Source organism: Capra hircus, chromosome 16 (genome assembly GCF_001704415.2).
Source record: "Capra hircus breed San Clemente chromosome 16, ASM170441v1, whole genome shotgun sequence".
In the NCBI taxonomy this organism is placed as follows: Eukaryota; Metazoa; Chordata; class Mammalia; order Artiodactyla; family Bovidae; genus Capra; species Capra hircus.
This window is the reverse complement of record NC_030823.1, coordinates 26,616,040-26,636,178: the sequence shown is the minus strand read 5'-3', so window position 1 is coordinate 26,636,178 and position 20,139 is coordinate 26,616,040. Positions and strand designations below refer to the sequence as shown.

At 37.7% G+C, this 20,139-nt stretch overlaps 1 protein-coding gene across 1 annotated transcript in view; it reads right to left on the bottom strand.

The window, feature by feature from the left end:
* DNAH14 (dynein axonemal heavy chain 14) overlaps positions 1-20,139 on the bottom strand; it is a 398,456-nt gene that overhangs the window by 362,278 nt on the left and 16,039 nt on the right. Inside the window, exons 5-7 of the mRNA XM_018059938.1 lie at positions 9,557-9,687; positions 6,430-6,582; positions 5,217-5,329 (exon numbers count right to left, since the gene is read on the bottom strand). Of these exons, the coding sequence (XP_017915427.1) occupies positions 5,217-5,329; positions 6,430-6,582; positions 9,557-9,687 (397 nt within the window). The remainder of the gene's footprint in view (positions 1-5,216; positions 5,330-6,429; positions 6,583-9,556; positions 9,688-20,139) is intronic.

Here is a 20,139-nt window from a genome sequence, read left to right as displayed (position 1 = left end):
TCACAATCTCAGTAGTTTTTCCATCTTGATGAAAACAATCATTCTTAAACAAACACTGAAATGTGATTCTTATTTGTCAAAGTGAGATTTCTGATGTACTTGACGAGTCAGTGGGGAAGCAAAATGGCAGGGCTAGGAGTGCCCAGGAGACAAATAGCCAGCCAGTCTTAGTGACATCATTGGCTGATTTTGAATCAAAGAAGACAGACTGGAGCTATCTGAGCAGTTCAAAAAAAATCTGGTGATGTCGTTCAAACAGAAATGGCCTGAGGCCTTGGAAAGCCAAAATGCTTCAGACAAATCTAGCAATTTGACCTTAAATCAGGCTCCAAAGACACATAAACAAGATCTTATTTCACTCTAATCCAGACAGATAGAGTCATGGTACCTCAAGATGCTAGAAGACCCCTGTAAACCCAGATGAATCATAGGGGAACCCACTGATAGTAAAATGAGTATATGCACCAAGCCATATAAATTAATACTTCAGAAAGTTTCATGAGGTAAAAAGGCAATAATGATGCTAAAGTCATCATTGCACTGTATACACAGCATCACCAGCCTGTCATTACTGTTTTCATATTTATCTTTTTTTTCTATTTGAAACATAACTTATTACAGTATTAGTGATAAAAAAATGTTAATAATCAAAATTAAAAAATCAAATGAACCCAGAAGTTTAAAGTTGACTAAAACTTAACATATTTTTCTTAACATCAATAAAGAAAACCAATCATTTTGACTGTGGACTTATTAATGCCAAATGTCATATAAAAAGATGGTTCTTATCCCAGTTCCAACTGGATATCCAAATTCTAATCAATGAAAATTATTTAGGGCATAATAGACTCTGAGGATTTATTACGAGGCAAGGATAACAGTAATGGAGAAGGAAATGGCAACCCACTCCAGTATTCTTGCCTGGAGAATCCCATGCACAGAGGAACCTGATGGGTTAGTCTCTGGGGTTGCAGAGAGTCAGACTCGACTTAGAGACTAAACAACAAGAATAACAGTGGAAAGTTCAACACTGACAGTTTAAATAAATAGATATAGAAAGTAATGTCCCAGATAATATCATAAACTAATAAATCTAGAATCAGAAACTTCTAGCTTCACTAACAGTACCTAATACAGGGAAGCAACTATTATACATATTCTTGAAAAGAAGCTTCTCAGAACTGTTAATCATCTCCACTGTATATAGCTTCAGTTTCAAACAGTAACAAAATCAGCTTCATTTTCTGCCAACCTCTTCAATGCTTCAGGGACATCATTACTACCTTTGACTATACATTAAACTTATTCCTGACTAAAAACTGTTGAACTTGCTATACTGTCTGCCTGGAACTCCTTTCTCTCAAGACCCCACATGGAAGTCTTCTCTACACCACATAGAGGTCTCTACTTAAAAACATCTCTGACAATCCTATCTAAAGTAGCAACACACACATACACACACATCTCTGTTTTATTATCTTTCTACTCCTTATCACTATCTGAAATTATCTTATTTACTTATTCAATATCTACCTTCCTCCATTAGAATATAAATTCTATAGGTAAAGAGACATTGTGTATTTTTTCCCAATTGGATCTGCAGTGCCCAAACAGAAAAACAGAGCAAATACATAATAAATACTTGTTCACTACATGAATAACTTCTCTGCCATAAGATCCATTCACTTCTCTTACAGAAAAGTTACCAGGTTCTTGATTATTTCAACTATTTACTATATTAAGTGTAGCTATTTATAATATTATCTATTTATTTTCTTAGCACACAGTAAAATGCACAAAAAAGGAAAACATTAAAGATAAAACAAAATTTTATAAAACTGGACAAATCAGCATTCTGGGACTACTTTGTGATAGTACTATTCTGTTCAAAGAGCCTCAGGAATCCTGATATCATGTAATGTAATATGTAATTTAATGTAACTAGTTGTTGCTCAGTCACTTAGTTGTTTCTATTTGTGATCCCATGGACTGCAGCATGCTGGGCTTCCCTGTCCTTCACATCTGCCAGGGCTTGCTCAAACTCATGTCCATTGAGTCAGTGATGCCATCCAACCATCTTGTCCTCTGTCGTTCCCTTCTCCTCCTGCCTTCTATCTTTCCCAGCATTAGGGTCTTTTCCAATGAGCTGGCTCTTCTCATCAGGTGGCTAAATTATTGAAACTTCAGCTTAGCTACAGTGCTTCCAATGAATATTCAGGGTTGATCTCCTTTAGGATTGACTGGTTTGATCTCCTTTATTCTCAAAGAGTCTTCTCCAACATCACAGTTCAAAAGCATCAATTCTTCAGCACTCAGCCACCTTGATGGTCCAACTCTCACATCCATACACGACTACTGAAAAAACCATAGCTTTGACTATACAGACTTTTGTTGCCAAAGGAAAATCTCTGCTTTTTCATAGGCTGTCTAGGTTTGTCATGGAGCTTCCCTGGTGGCTCACACTGTAAAGAATCTGCTTACAATGCAGGAGACCCAGGTTTGATCCCTGGATTGGGACAATACCCTGGAGAAGGAAATAGCAACCCACTTCAGTATTCTCGCCTGGAGAATCCCATGGATGGAGAAGCCTGGTGGGCTACAGTCCACAGAGTTGCAGACAGTTGTACATGACTGAAGTGACTTTGCATCCAGCAGGTTTGTCATAGCTCTTCTTCCAAGCTATCACTGGAGCTATCACTGGAGAAGGGAATGGCAAACGACTTCAACATTCTTGTCTTGAGAACCCCATGAACAGTATGAAAAGGCAAAAAGATATGACACGGAAAGATGAACTCCCCAAGTTGGTAGGTGCCCAATATGCTACTGGAGAAGAGCGGAAAAACAGCTTCAGAGGAATGAAAATGCTGAGCCAAAGCCAAAACAATGACCAGTTGTGGATGTGTCTGGTGGTGAAAATAAAACCGGATGCTGTAAAGAACATATTGCACAGGAACCTACAATGTTATATCCATGAATCAAGGTAAACTGGAAGTGGTCAAACAGGAGATGGCAAGAGTGAAGACTGACATTTTAGGAATCAGTGTATTAAAATGGACTGGAATGGGTGAATTTAATTCAGGTGACCATTATATCTACTACTGTGGGCAAGAATCCCTTAGAAGAAATGGAGAAGCCCTCAGAGTCAACAATGGAGTCCAAATGCAGTACTTGGGTGCAATTTTAAAAATGACAGAATGATCTCTGTTCATTTCCAAGGCAAACCATTCAATATCACAGTAATTCAAGTCTGTGCCCCAACCACTAATGTTGAAGAAGCTGAACAGTTCTATGAAGACCTAGAAGATCTTCTAGAACTAACACCAAAAAAAGATGTCCTTTTCATCATAGGGGACTGGAATGCTAAAGTAGGAAGTCAAGAGATATCTGAAGTAACAGGAAAGTTTGGCCTTGGAGTACAAAATGAAGCAGGGCAAAGACTAACAGAGTTTTGCTAAGAGAACACACTGGTCATAGCAGACACCCTCTTCCCACAACACAAGAGAAGACTTTACACATGGACATCACCAGATGGTCAACACCAAAATCAGATTGATTATATTCTTTGCAGCCAAAGATGGAGAAGCTCTATACAGTCAGCAAAAACAAGACCGGGAGCTGATTGTGCTCAGATCATGAATTCCTAATTGCAAAATTAAGACTATAACTGAAGTAAGTAGGGAAAACCACTAGGCCATTCAGGTATGACCTAAATGAAATCCCTTACAATTATACGATGGAAGTGACAAATAGATTCAAGGGATTAGATCTGACAGACAGAGTGCCTGAAGAACTATGGACAGAGGTTCGTAACAGTGCACAGGAGGCCGTCATCAAAACCATCCTCAAGATAAAGAAATGCAAAACAGTTGCCTGAGGAGGTCTTACAATTAGCTGAGAAACGAAGAGAAGCTAAAGACAAAGGAGAAAAGGAAAGATATACCCATTTGAATGCAGAGTTCCGAAGAACAGCAAGGAGAGACAAGAAAGCTTTCCTAAGTGAACAATATCAAAGAAATAGAGAAAAACAATAGAAATGGAAAGACTAGAGAACACTTCAAGAAAATTAGAGATACCAAGGGAACATTTCATGCAAAGATGGGCACAATAAAGGAGAGAGATGGTATGGACCTAACAGAAGCAGAAGATATCGAGAAGAGGTGGCAACAATACACAGAAGAACTATACAAAAAAGAGCTTAATGACCCAGATAACCATGATGGCGTGATCACTCACCTAGAGCCAGACATCCTGGAAGTCAAGTAGGCCTTAGGAAGCACTACTACAAACAAAGCTAGTGAAGGTGATAGAATTCCAGCTGAGCTATTTCAAATCCTAAAAGATGCTGCTGCTGAAGTGCCACACTCAATATGCAGACAAATTTGGAAAACTCAGCAGTCACCACAGTACTGAAAAAGGTTAGTTTTCATTCCAATCCCAAAGAAAGGCAATGCCAAATGTAACTTGTAACTAGATAAGTTTTTAAATGATCTTAAATTAAAAAGCTCCCCACCTCCCTAATTCTGTTTTACTTTCCTTCATACCATTTCATTTCCACCTGACATGTTACGTTTTCATGTGTTCTTTTTACTATTTCTCATACACTATAATCTGGGCTTCCCTGGTGACTCAGACAGTAAAGAATTTGCCTGCAATGTGGTAGACCCAGGTTGGATCCATCAGTTGGGAAGATCCCCTGGGGAAAGGAATGACAACTCACTCCAGTATTCTTGCTTGGAGAATTCCACAGAAGAGGAACCCAGAGGGCTACAGTCCATGGAGTCACAAAGAGTCATACATGACTGAGCAACTAACACAAATACACACACACTAATGTCTACATTCTTTGAGAGTAAGACAATTGCTTCGTTTGTTCAATACGTTATTCCCAGCATCTAGAATAATGTCTGGTTCTTAGCAGACTTTCATAAATATTCATTTAATGAATAAATACATGAAAATCAAAAGGTAAGTTAATTATAACTTAAGTTTGCTTGAATATAAAATATCTTTTTCTTAAAGTATCCAAAAAGGTTAAGATTTTAATACTTAAATGAGTACATTTCTCTTATCTAAAAAATTGTTATAATATACACTATTTCCTCAATAATTCCCCATGTATATTGCATTACTGTAGTAGAACCCAGATGTTATCCAGGCAATTGCAATTTCACCAGGATCACACTACAAATAATTGGTTTCATGTTCATTCATCTCACCGAAAATTGGAAAATATCTTGAATTGCTGTAATAAATAGTAACATCTTCTTTCTAGTAGCCATTCCAAAGTAGGTATAAGTTCTATTTCTTCTTTACCACCTATTTTAGTAACCTGCATATATATAAAGGACAAAACATGACTCAACTTTCTTAAAAAACCATGCACTATATTCAAGAAATTACAAAAAGCTCTATTTGGCTCATAGCTAGTTGCCTTTATGGTAAGTTTTTCTATATCTGACCTCTGCCACTTCCATCTACACTCAAACTTGATTTCCCTTCACAAATAACTATTACTTTGAATCTCATAACTTTTACATTTTCTATAAAATATTTATGAACTTAATTTTAACTACATGGATGCAACAGTTTCTAAGTGCATAATAATCCCAATCTCCAGATAATCCCATTCTGACATTCAAAAAACAAGATATGCTTCCTCTCTTCCCAAGAGTATCTCTCCCCCATCTAAATGTAATATTTTCTTAAATTTCTTTCATAAATAAAAGTTGCCTATATCAGCACATATGCATTTATGTGCATGTTTTTGTTTATATAGAAGTTGTTCATTCCACTTTCAGTTGATAATACTTGTTTGAGGTATTTCCATATCTACACAGTCTACTTCATTTAGCTATGGTCCTGCCCATGTACATGTAAGTTTAGTTAGGAGAATGAAAGGGCATAAAAAGCCAGATAGACATTAAACAAATGATGGAAACAAATTAATTGTGTACTTACAACTTGTGATAAATATCAAAGTTTTCTCTAAGAGTATAATAGGGAAATTTCTAGATCTGGGAATGAAGTTTCTGAAAAATCTGAAAAAACACTCTACTTTTATTACTACAATACTTACTATGCCAGCAAATGCCTGTTTTCTAGTTCTTCCTTTAATAAATTACACTAAATATTAAAAAAGCACCTGAGAGGTAAAAAAAAAATTCTTAAAATTGAATCCTCAAACACACAATTCTACAAAAGAGAAAAAAAGTCACTATTCTTTTTTTTTAAATTTTATTTATTTTTTTATTTTTTAAATTTTAAAATCTTTAATTCTAACTCTCTAAGGAAGCTCTTAAACATAAACTATTACTCAAATGACCAGGTTTGTCTGAAACCCCAAAAGATGAATTTGTCCAATTATGTTATAAAATGAATAAATTTTCCATTATGATTATGAAATTTTTAAAAATCCCTTGTAAATATTACCTTTGAGATAAATGAAGCAGTAATAATCCAAAATTCTTTGCAATGTCTAGCTCTGTGGGCAGAGACTACGTAAAGATCATATGGATTATAAAAAGCTTTAGAATTTTTTCTAAGGAGGCAATACACAAATTCTCCATCATCTTTCAAAGGTTCCTGAGGTTGGAAAAAATGTAATTAACTTGACAACTTTAAGTAATAAAATGGTTAAACAGATTATTCAATAAGCTGAAACAATTTTAACATAGATTAAAATAAGAAGGGAACCCAAAGTCAATGCTCTGTGACAACCTCAAGGGATGGGGTGGGAAAGGAAGTGGGGGGTGTTCAACAGGCAGGGGACACGTGCATGCCTATAGTCGATTCATTCTGATGTACGGCAGAAACTACCACAGTATTGTAAAGCAATTATCGTCAAATTAAAAACAAGTAAATAAAAAAGGATAGCATCACTGAATGAAGCTAACATGAAATCGTGTCTATGCAACAAAGCTCAATAAAATCACTCTTCTTAAAGATTGAAGGTATTTAATTTTCATTCTTATACATAATGTAGTGATAAAACATCCATGAAAATTGATCTATATACTTACTAACATATGCTTATTAACCTGAAGAACTTGATGATACACCTAGTTTTCACATCTCTTAAATCTGAGATTAAAGCTTGATCATTTTAATCTCCTTTAAATTGATATAGAAATTAATTATTTTGAGAAGTTAGGTAATTTGAGAAAAGTCATAAAGTCAGGAAGTAGCAAAGTAAGGATCTGAATACAACTCTGATTCTAAATCCACATTCTGAGCTATTGCAATATACTAAACATCACTTCCTTACTTACCTGGCATTATTGAGAAATCAGTTATTCTACATTAAGAAAAAGTTTTAAATGAAATTTATTTATTTCAGTTTTGAAACTTTTAACTTTGCTGAAAAAATTCTACATGAAAGTTAATCAGTCTTTTTTAAAAGGTAAATTTTATTATAAAAAGCATTTAGTAACTGAACAATTTCTAACTAATGTAATTTAAAATCTTAGATTCAGTTTTACTTTAAAAAATGTTTTTCTTCCTTGAAGACACTGTTCTTCTCAATTGTCTCAGCTGTTTTTTTCTTCTTCTTCTTCTTATTTTGACATCTGATATAAAATGGCAACCCACTCCAGTGTTCTTGCCTGGAGAATCCCATGGACGGAGGAGCCTGGTGGGCTACAGTCCACGGGTCGCAGAGAGTCGGACACGACTGAGCGACTTCACTTTATTATGTCTTCCATAGAGATTACGGTTGGAGAAGGCAATGGCACCCCACTCCAATGCTCTTGCCTGGGGAATCCCATGGACGGAGGAGCCTGGTGGGCTGCAGTCCATGGGGTCACTAGGAGTCGGGCACGACTGAGTGACTTCACTTTCGCTTTTCACTTTCATGCACTGGAGAAGGAAATGGCAACCCACTCCAGTACTCTTGCCTGGATAATCCCAGAGACAGAGGAGCCTAGTGGGCTGCTGTCTATGGGGTCGCACAGAGTCAGACATGACTGAAGCGACTTAGCAGTAGCAGCAGCATAATGTGCTCTTAAAAACCTTAATAAACAACCTTTAAAACTGTAAATAAAATGAAATAATAAACTCTGGGTGATGACTTATATAGTACATGAACTTTGTTATAGTTATTTGACTACTTGAGGAATTTCTACTCTAAATTACATATCCAAAGAGTTAAGGTTACTAGAAATTTAGTGTAGACACAATTGTTCTAAGTGGATCATATATGTAATTAAATAATCTGATTACAGAAGCAGAATAATATTCCAATTATTCTTTTTCAATTAAAAACAAGTTTTACTTTTTATATTCTCAATTCTTTCTCCACATACAAATGAAACATATCAGAGAGTCCACAGAGAGCTTATGATAGTAAACTCATGTACAGCTATGTTTTTTAGAACTACCATGCCCACTATCTGCCAGATACCATGCCGCAAGCATTATCTCACTGAATTTTCATAGCTCTCTACAGTAAGCACTACTATCTCCACTTCAAGGTCCAAGATACTTAAGCTCAGGGAAGTTAGGAACTTGCCCAAAATAACATAGTGAGTGTACACAGATTCAAAACTAGGTGAATCTGATTCCATCATGCATGTATTTTACCTTAACGCTGCCTCTGAATAATAATCAAAAGACCATTTATCCTCATGGGAACAGTCTAGAGCAAGGATCAGAAAACTATGGCTAAGTCCAGATTCTTAAATAATGTTTTTTAAATTCAGCCATGCTCATTTGTTCATATACTATCACTACTGTTCCACTACAATGACAGAATTAAGTAACTAGAACAGAAATCATATAGACTGAAAAGCTTAAAATATTTATTATCTGGGTCTTTCCAAATAAATTTTGCTGACCCTTGGTCTAGAACAGTGGTTCTCAACTGTGCATCAGAATCACCCAGATAGCTTAATAAAATACAGATGTCTGGGCTCCAACTTTAGAGTTTTAGATTCAGAAGGACAAGGGTGAAGATGAAAATATATGTTTCTAATATTCTGCAAGCTGTTTCTGATGCTGCTTGCCTGGGGGTTGCACTTTGAGAATTCCTGAACTGAAAGTAGGAAGAGATGATCCTATTCCATCTTAGATCACCTGTCATAAAAGAGGTCACAGGAGGAAGATTTTACTTCTAATCATAGCTTCTACCTTTAGCCGTGTGACCTTGGACAAGATAAAATCTCTTTGACGAGGCTGCTGGGTAAGAAAAAAATACAAAAGGTAAGAAAATAGAGGAGACAGAAAATCAGTACCAGGAGTAGGAGAGTAAGAAGGATAGAATGCTACAAAGTATTAATACATCAGGATTTCTTTGTAAATCACAAAAAACGAATCAACAGGAACACAAGAGTAGATTCAAAATTCAGGGAGATGTCTTATCTGTTCATCAGTCTTTAAATAAGTGAAATGAAGTTACATCAAACATTTTTTGTAAGCAATTACCATAAAACAATGATTGCAATTTGATTAATGTAATGATGTCTGATTTTGATAGAATATCTAAAATGAAGGAAACAAAGATTTACATATAGCTTTTAAATTTTAATTTTTATACTAAAAACTGAATAAAATAGAATAATACCTTTAGAAGTATCTTCTGAGTTGCAGTTTTGAAACATCTGTATTCCAAACTGTGCTGTGGTAATACTGTTTGCCAACCAAGTTTTTCTCTTAGTCTAATAATATGACATATCACATCATCATCATTTGGTACTAGTTTAGAAGGTAAAAAATCCAATATCCAATATAAGTGCAAATATGGACATTACTTAAGGATAATGTTAAATATTTATACATAAAGAAAAATTTAAATGGTAACATACTTAAAATTTACACAAACATTACATAATTGAAAGAAAATCCAGCTTAAAATTCAATCTTAACAGCAGCTAGAAAGGAGGAATAATATTTTTCTGTTTAAGAAAGATATTTCAAAAGACAATTCCACAATTACACAGACAATTAGCAAGAGAAGATACCAGGAACAGGAGCTAGTTGGAGTGTTTTCTTAGGTGGAGGCAACAGGATCAGAAAAGTTGGGATGACTAAGTGAGATGGAAAGAATTCTTCCTAGAATTCACCCAACAGACACCTCTCAGACCTTATACTTCTTGAAGTCTTAGCAGCTGACAATTCTCTTCTTCTTGAAACATTCTTTTCTTGGTTTTTATTCACCATGCTTTATATATTGTTCTCTTAGCACTTAAAAGCCACACTGACAAAACTTACAATGCTAAGAAGTAATTCAAGATAACCAGTCTTCCAGAAATCACACAGTTTCTTTGCTAGGAATTAAATGATACTTCAGCTATTGCATAAAACAGTGTCAGGACTAGAATATGGCATATCATGACCCTAAAAATAACCATTCCTCTTATAATATTTTGTTCCCTAGGCACCTAACTTATTCTACCCTAGTCTGAGCCTTGTAAGTTGCTTATACATGGAAATACATTAATAATAAGAATACTTTATACCTAACATTAGGTATAAAACAGAGAAAGGGAGGCACTGAAAATTAGTAAGGAGATGACACAAATTACGTATGTCCAATCAAGAGGATATATAATATTACATACTTAGATATGAACATATTATATGTATCTCTAGAAACCAAAGTAATGTGGTGTTGGAAGAGGAAAAGCAAAACAGGTCAGTAGAACAGATTCAGTTCAGCTCAGTTGCTCAGTCGTGACCCCATGAACTGCAGCAGGCCAGACCTCCCTGTCCATCACCAACTTCCAGAGTCCACCCAAACCCATGTCCACTGAGTTGGTGATGCCATCCAACCATCTCATCCACTGTCGTCCCCTTCTCCTCCTGTCCTCAACCTTTCCCAGGATCAGGGTCTTTTCAAACGAGTCAGCTCTTTGCATCAGGTAGCCAAAATGTTGGAATTTCAGCTTCAACATCAGTCCTTCCAATGAACATCCAGAACTAACCTCCTTAGGATGGACCGGTTGAATGTTCTTGCAGCCCAGGGGACTCTCAAGAGTCTTCTCCAACACCACAGTTCAAAAGCATCAATTCTTTGGTGCTCAGCTTTCTTTATAGTCCAACTCTCACATCCATATATGACCACTGGAAAAACTACAGCCTTGAGTAGACAGACCTTTGTTGACAAAGTAATGTCTCTGCTTTTTAATATGCTATCTAACTTTCCTTCCAAGGAGTAAGTGTCTTTTAATTTCATGGCTGCAATCACCATCTGCAGTGATTTTGGAGCCCAGAAAAATAAAGTCTGACACTGTTTCCACTGTTTCCCCATCTATTTGCTATGAAGTGATGGGACCGGATGGCATGATCTTCCTTTTCTGAATGTTGAACTTTAAGCCAACTTTTTCACTCTCCTCTTTCACTTTCATCAAGAGGCTCTTCAGTTCTTCTTCACTTTTTGCCATAAGGGTGGTGTCATCTGTATATCTGAGGTTATTGATATTTCTCCCAGCAATCTTGATTCCAGCTTGTGCTTCATCCAGCTCAGTGTTTCTCATGATGTACTCTACATATAAGTTAAATAAGCAGAGTGACAATATACAGCCTTGATATATTCCTTTTCCTATTGGGAACCAGCCTGTTGTTCCATGTCCAGTTTTAACTATTGCTTCCTGACCTGCATACAGGTTTTTCAAGAGGCAGGTCAGTTGGTCTGGCAGAACAGATTAGAGTAGACATAAAACTGCCGGGGTCCAGCCCCCGCAGGATCCAGGGAAACCCGAAGGAAGAACAGCGTAGGCAATTGATTTAGAGAGAGATAAGGAAAGAATGTTGAAGATAAGAAAATAGAGGAAAGAAAGAGGCTGATATTCCTTGGTTTACATAGAAAGCCAATAAAACTCCGAGACAAGAAGTTTGCCCTGTTCACAGAGGCCACAGGTGCCCTCCCAGTCTCCCCAGGGAGTGAAGACGCAGACGTCTTCCCGTTCAGGTCTTAGAAACCCGGGCAGATAAGTGAACACAGGGAGCCCCTATGCTCCAAGGGATCAGCCTGAGAAAGAGGGAGAGGGAGAGAGAGAGAGGAAAAAAAAAAAGAAAAAACATGGGGTTACCAAGCTGCTTCGGTGAGCGAGGCCCAAAAGCTTTATTTTTCAAAAGGTACTTTTATACCTTGCCTTATACATAGAGGGAAATGAAGGATGCAAGGTCATACAGAGTCAGCCCAAACATTTCAGCAGTTTTGCCCTTATCAAAACCAGGATTTTTCTGCATACCTTTCCCACAAATGATGTTGTGTACAGTATCTTCTGGCCTTGGAGGCCTGTGAACATTTTATGACCCTCTTTTGATAAAGGCTGCTCAACCAGAAAACTTATTTTCCCTCAAAGTGTTTTTTCTTTATATATCTAATCTATGTCAGCCTCAGAAAATGCCAAACAGAGTTACGTTTTTCACAGAGCAAAGGTGCAGTGAGTTACAAGAAAGAACCAATTAGCTCACAAGTCTGATATGGTTAAATTCAAGGCTGCACGTGTTTTTCTTGCATTCTCACTGTGTTAACTAATGCATTCCCAGGTGCACAGTGGATAAGAGATATGGGAACTTAGCAACAAGCGTTGGCCCAATAATGAAATCCTACACCAGCACTACTCTAATAACTTTTAACTCTTTCAAAGGCTCTACGTTTTAGGCTTTCTGCACCTCTCACAGTTGGGAGGCTGTAAATAATCACATGCGTAGCTGTAAGAGTCTGGATATACCTGCCGAGCAAGCTAGAATGATAACAGAGGGGGTTTGATTTGAAATATTCCTCTCATGTCCAGGAGACTTATTAGCTATAGCCCTAAGTTGATTTTCTCCAGAGAAAGATGGTCAGGGTTAACCCCCTGTTAATGTCAGAGGAGTTGGTAAAAGTCATGAAATAGTAAAACAGACCAATTCTGGTTTGGGGATAGATGCTCGAGAAAGCCTAGGGAGCCCCTTGAGTTCTGAAGCCTTGCTTAACAGTTCTCTTCCACATGACCCTGTCATGGGTGGGATCTCCCATGGTGGCTCCCAGCATAAAACCATTTATAAAAGACAGCCTAGTATAGTCAGAGCTTTGGTTTTTCCAGTAGTCATGTATGGATGTGAAAGTTGGACCATAAAGAAAGTTGAGCACTGAAGGATTGATGCTTTTGAATCGTGATGTTGGTGAAGATTCTTGAGATTCCCTTGGATAGCAAGGAGATCCAACCAGTCAATCCTAAAGGAAATCAACCTTGAACGTTCATTGGAAGGATGATGCTGAAGCTGAAGCTCCAATATTTTGGCCACCTGATGAGCTTCCTAGAAAAGACCCTGATGCTAGGGAAAACTGAGGGGAGGAGGAGAAAGGGGTGACAAAAGATGAGATGGTTGGATGGTATCACAGACTCAATGGACATGAGTTTGAGGAGGCTCTGTGTGTTGGTGATGGACAGGGAAGCATGTTGTGCTGCAGTCCAGGGAGTCACAAAGAGTTGAAAATGACTGAGCAACTGAACAACATTCAGTAAAAAAGGTGTTATTTCAAATCAATGGAGGAATTATTATAAATTATAATGGAAAATGGTTAGCCATTTAGAAAAATATGAGGTTATATGTAAGCATAAATTATAGATGGATTAGAGAAGTAAATGCTGAAAAGCAAATTATAGATGTGTTAGAAGAAAATATGCGAGACCATGTCTATAAACTTGGGGTAGTGAAAGTTTCCTGGAAAACAATCAAAGCATGTTAAAAAGAAAACAATAATAAATTCGACTTCCACAAACAGCAATTTACACAGGAAAAGCCATCATAAACAAAATTAACATATAATTAACATACTGACAGAAAATGTTTATAACCTGTATAAGACTAGAGATTAATATATCAAGTATTTAAAGACTTCTGCCCAATCAATAAGAAATAAACATTTTGATAAAAAGATGAGCAAAGAATTTATAGGAAAAGACAAATGGCCAGTAAAAAATGTTCAACTTTATTAGTAAATCAGGGAGTTGTTCTCACCAATTAGACCAGCAAAAAATTAAAAGTTGGGATACCAACTGCCGACAAAAGTAATCCTTTTATGCGAGAATGTAAAAGTATAAATTAATATATTAATTATTGATGGTGATTTGGCTGACTTAATAGGATTTAATAGAGATTGTTGGGAAATGGAAGTAATTTAGGACAAATAAAGAATAATGATTTTCCAGAATATGTAGTAAGTTTAAAGAATATCTTTCAAAAAGCTGGGGAAAGTGTCTTTCTAATAAGAGTCAGATTTAATGAAAAAAATCATAGATATTTACTAAAAACAGACACTATATTATATATTCAACATTGGAGGGTGATGCACTTCCATAAGCATGCTAGGTGTATAGTCTAATACAAGGCAGTAATTCTTTATCTCAGAAAAATGAGGAGACTGGTCTATATCCACCTTCAAGATCAGTTAAGAATATAGGGAGTTCTGGCTTAAGATGAGGAAGATGTTGAACCTCTTCCCATGGACACATCTAAATTTGGAACAATTTCTTCTAAATGACTGATACATGTGAAACAATTTCCTCTGAAAATTTCCTTTGGCAGAGCAATAATAACATATTGGACAAAGGAGAAGATAGCCACATTAAAGTGGGTAGAGAGGCTAAGATAACAATCTTGTCCAAAACCCCACTCCTGGCACAGCAACCTAAAACCCACAACCCCAAATCTGAAACTCAATTTCTGAAGCATTTCCCTGAAAAGCAAAGGTTTTGAATCCCACATTGGGCACCCCAACTTTAAGACCTACTCCTAAGGGATGAGCACCCCCCAGCCCCCTGCAAAATCTAGATTTGAAAACTGGCAAGGTTTGTGTCCACAAGACCCACAAAAGTGTAGTGATATGAGAAATGGCTCTTAAAGGGTTTGTGCACTGGACTCACCCATGCAGAAACATAGCTCAGAGGCAGCTGATCACACTCAGACTTTAAGGGAAAGAGGTTCATTTGCATGTATTAAAGGGCTGGCCTGAGAGGCAGGCATCTAATTTAATGGATACGTTAAGAGCCTGCTGGAGCACTCTCCAGGGACAGAGACTGGTAGACACCATCTTTAGACTCTTTCTCTGCTTGCCCTAGCTGTCAGGCACCATTTGGGGACCCTCCCTTTGACCCATTACAGCCAGTGATCACCTCTGCCACACTCCAGAGTACCAGTATCTCCCAGAAGAGAGGCCTTACATGCTTCTGGTGCCCTAATTTTTAAAGCTACTACCCAGGGAATGCCTTTTGATCATCTGGCTCTGGAGGCTAAAGGGGGCTTGAGTTCCTGGTTCCATGGGGCTGTAAAGATCAAAGAGACAGCTTTTGGCTGGCTACTACCCCTAAGGCATTACACAGACAGCAGACTGAAACACACGCCCAGTGTCTCTATGAAAGAGGTCCATTTGCTTTTCAGGAGCTTTGGCCTGAGAGGCAGGTTTGTGGTTTGACACATGTCTAGTGGCCTAAGGAAGTGCTCTCAGGAAGTGCTCTCTCTCTGCCTTGCTCTAGCTGTGGGTATCTCCCAAACAAGAGCGGACAACTTGTCTGGCACCCCAGTTTTTGCAGCTGCTGCCAGGAGACACCTCTACATGGCCTGGGATCATGTGTCCAGCAGAGCTATGCCCATGGAGCCCACAGGACTATAACCAATAGGAAAAGTGTTCTTAAATAGCTACCACCTCCAGAGCACATCAAGAGGCAACAGACCCAGGAGCTCAGCCTCCACAGCTCACTATTGCCTCCCAGAAGTGAGTTTACACACTAGTGGGGGCCTCAATTATCATGACTACCATGCAGGAACAACGCCAGGTCACCTGTCTCTGGTAGCCCATGGGACATACACTTGTAGTCTCATACATCTGAATATTTTAGGAACTGCTTCCTGAGAGTCTGGCTTTCAATCAGCCTAAAATTAGGTTCTGACTGAGATGCTCCCCTCTGGACTGACAGGTCTTGACACAGCTTCAAATACTCAGAACTATTAAAAACATAAAAGGCTGCTTGGACAATCACAAAGATTTGAGAGGCAACCAAGATCTAGGGCAGGGTTGAACAACAAGGTGTATTTCCTTCATGAGGCCACTATTTCAAGACACGGAGACGTGGTTGTTTCATCTAATACATAGAAACCAAAACAGAAAGTCAATAAAAATGAAGAAACAGAGGACTACACTTCAAATAAAATAAATCCCCAGGAAAAATCTTAATAAATTGGAGATAAATAATTTACCTGAAAAAGAGTTCAGAGTAATGGCCATAAAGATCCTCACCAAATCAGAAGAATCGATGAATACAGTGAGAACTTTAACAAAGAGAAAGAAAATATAAGTAACAAACTGAAGTCACATAGATTCAAGGGATTAGATCTGATACAGCGTGCCTGAAGAACTATGGACGGGGGTTCATGACATTGTACAGGAAGCAGTGATCAAGACCATCCTCAAGAAAAAGAAATGTAAAAAGGCAAAATAGTTGTCTGATGAGGACTTACAAATAGCTGAGAGAAGAAGAGAAGCTAAAGGCAAAGGAGAAAAGGAAACAAATGCCCATTTGAATGCAGAGTTCCAAAGTATAGCAAGGAGAGATAAGAAAGCCTTCCTCTGCGATCAATACAAAGAAATAGAGAAAAACAATAGAATGGGAAAAACTAGAGAGAGATCTCTTCAAAAAAATTAGATACACCAAGGGAATATTTCATGCAAAGATGAGCACAATAAAGGACAGAAATGGTATGGACCTAACAGAAGCAGAAGATATTAAGAAGAGGTGGCAAGAATACACAGAAGAACTATACAAAAAAGATCTTCATGACCCAGATAAACATGATGGTGTGATCACTCACCTAGAGCCAGACATTCTGGAGTGCAAAGGTGAGTAGGCCTTCGGAAGCATCACGATGGACAAAGCTAGGGGATATGATGGAATTCCAGTTGAGCTATTTCAAATCCTAAAAGATGATGCTGTGAAAGTGCTGCACTCAGTATGCCAGAAAATTTGGAAAACCAAGGAGTAGCCACAGGACTGGAAAAGGTCAGTTTTCATTCCAATCCCAAAGAAAGGCAATGCCAAAGAATACTCAAACTACTGCACAGTTGCACTCATCTCACACACTAGTAAAGCAATGCTCAAAATTCTCCAAGCCAGGCTTCAATGGTATGTGAGCCATGAACTTCCAGATGTTCAAGCTGATTTTAGAAAAGGCAGAGGAACCAGAGATCAAATTGCCAACATCTGCTGGATTATTGAAAAAGCAAGAGAGTTCCAAAAAGAACACCTACTTTTGCTTTATTGACTATGTCAAACTCTTTGACTGTGTGGATCATAACAAACTATGGAACATTCTGAAACAGATGGGAATACCAGACCACCTTACCTGCCTCCTGAGAAATCTGTATGCAGATCAAGAAGCAACAGTTAGAACTGACATGGAACAACAGACTGGTTCCAAATAGGAAAAGAAGTATGTCAAGGCTGTATATTATACTCACCCTGCTTACTTAACTTATATGCAGAGTACATCATGAGAAACACTGGGCTGGATGAAGCACAAGCTGGAATCAAGATTGCCAGGAGAAATATCAATAACCTCAGATATGCAAATGACACCACCCTGATGGCAGAAAGCAAAGAAGAACTAAACAGCCTCTTGATGAAAGTGAGAGAGGAGAGTGAAAAAGTTGGCTTAAAACTCAACATTCAGTAAATGAAGATCATGGCATCTGGTCCCATCACTTCATGGCAAATAGATGGGGATGTTTGAAACAGTGACAGACTTTATTTTCTTGGGCTCCAAAATCACTGCAGATGGTGACTGCAGCCATGATATTAAAAGACACTTGCTCCTTGGATAAAAGCTATGACCAACCTAGACAGCATATTAAAAAGCAGAGACATTTCTTTATCAACAAAGTTTCATCTAGTCAAAGCTATGGTTTTTCCAGTAGTCATGTATGGATGTGAGAGCTCGACTATAAAGAAAGCCAAGCACCGAAGAACTGATGCTTTTGAACTATGGTTTGGAGAAGACTCTTGAGAGTCCCTTGGGCTTCAAGGAGATCCAACCAATCTATCCTAAAGGAACTCAGTCCTGAATATTCACTGGAAGGACTGATGTTGAAGCTGAAACTCCAATACTTTGGCCACCTGATGGGAAGAACCAACTCACTGGAAAAGACCCTGATGCTGGGAAAGATTGAAGGCGGGAGGAGAAGGGAACAACAGAGGATGAGATGGCTGGATGGCATCACCGATGTGATGGAGATGAGTTTGAGCAGGCTCCGGGAGTTGGTGATGGACAGGGAAGCCTGGTGTGCTGCAGTCCATGGGGTCGCAAAGAGTCAGACACGACTGAGTGACTGAACTGACTGACTGAAGTCACAGAGCTGAAAAATACAATAATTGAACTGAAAAATACACTAAAGGAGTTCAACAACAGTCTAGATGAAGCAGAAGTAAGGGTTAGTGACCTCAAAGAAAAGACAATAGGATCCATCAAAATCAAAGCAAAAAAAAAATAGGTGTCCTTGAAACAGAAAAGAGAGAGAAAAGCCCAGAAAAATAATTTGAAGAAATAATGCCTGAAAACTTCCCTAACTCAGGACAGGAAACATACATTCAGATTCAGGAAAACCAGAGGTTTCCAAGTAAGATTAACCCAGAGTGCCACACCAAGACATACTATAATTAAAATGTCAAATGTTAAGGACAAGGAAAGAATCTTAAAAGAATCAAGAGAAAACAATTTGTTATGCACAAAAGACTACAAACAGATTTTTCAGCAGAAACTCTGCAGACTAGAAGAGAATGGGATAGAATATTCAAAATGCTGAAAGAAAAAACTTCCAGCCAAGAATACTCGACAAAGTTATTCAGAACTGAAGAAAACAACGAGTTTTCCATAAAAGGAAGGGCAAGAAAAAAGTTCATCATCACTAAACTGGCCTTAAAGGAAATGTTAAAGGGACTTAGCTGAAAAGAAAGGGTACTAATTAGTATCAAGGAAACAGATATAAGAATAAATCTCACCAGAAAGGTAAATATAAATAAATGTAGTGGATTAATCAATTATAAAGGTAGTATGAAGGTTAAGCCTTCCCAGGTGGCACTAGTGATAAAGAACCTGTCTACCAAAGCAAGAGACATAGGAGACACAGATTCAGTCCCTGGGTAAGGAAGACACCCTGGAGGAGGGCACGGCAACCTACTCCAGTATTCTTGCCTGGAAAATCCCGTGGCCGTAGGAGCCTGGTGGGCTATAGGCAATCGGGTCATGAAGAGTCAGACCTGGACCTACTGAAGTGACTTAGCATGCAGGCACACACACAACAATTAATGATTACTTTTTAAATGTAAATAGACTAAATTTACCAATTAGAAGAGACAGAGGGGGTGAACGGATTTTTAAAAAAACATGAAGACTCATCTGTTTGCTGCCTACAAGAGATTTACTTCAGAAAAAAGGACATACACAGATTGAAAGTGAAGGATGGAAAGAAGATATTCCATGTAAATCGAAAAGAGGGCTGCAGTAGTTACACTTGTATTAGACAAAAGAGGCTTTAGAACAAAGACCATAATAAAAGACAAAAGCCATTATATAATGATAAAAGGGTCAACCCAACAAGAAGATATAACATTTATAAATGTATATGCATCCCACAGATGAACACAACAAAGGTATATAAAGCAAATATTAACAGGAAGAGCCTGGCAAGCTACAGTCCACGGGGTCACAAAGACTTGGACATGACTGAGCAACTAACACTTTTACTTCACTTCATATCATCCATACAGAAAATCAATACAGAAACAGTGAATTTAAATAACACATTAGATCAGAAGAACTTAATATACAAAAAAGCATTCTATCCAAAAGGAGAATATGCACTGTTCTCCAGAGCACATGGAAAGAGTAACAGAGTAGTACTGTGCCTACTATAATTTGCTTTTAAAATTATAAAATCTTAACATGTATTATATCCAGATGAGTACATGAATAGCTGTTATCTTCTTTACTTCTTCTGTGTGAAACTTTTCAAAAATATTTTTAAAAATTCTAAGTACCTAAGTCTGTTTCATGGATTTATAGAAGCTGAGGAGAGCAAATTAAATAAATATCATCATTAAAGGATTAGATTGTTTTTATTTATTTGGCAGTTATTAAGCCTAAATTATTACTTTCTTACACTGG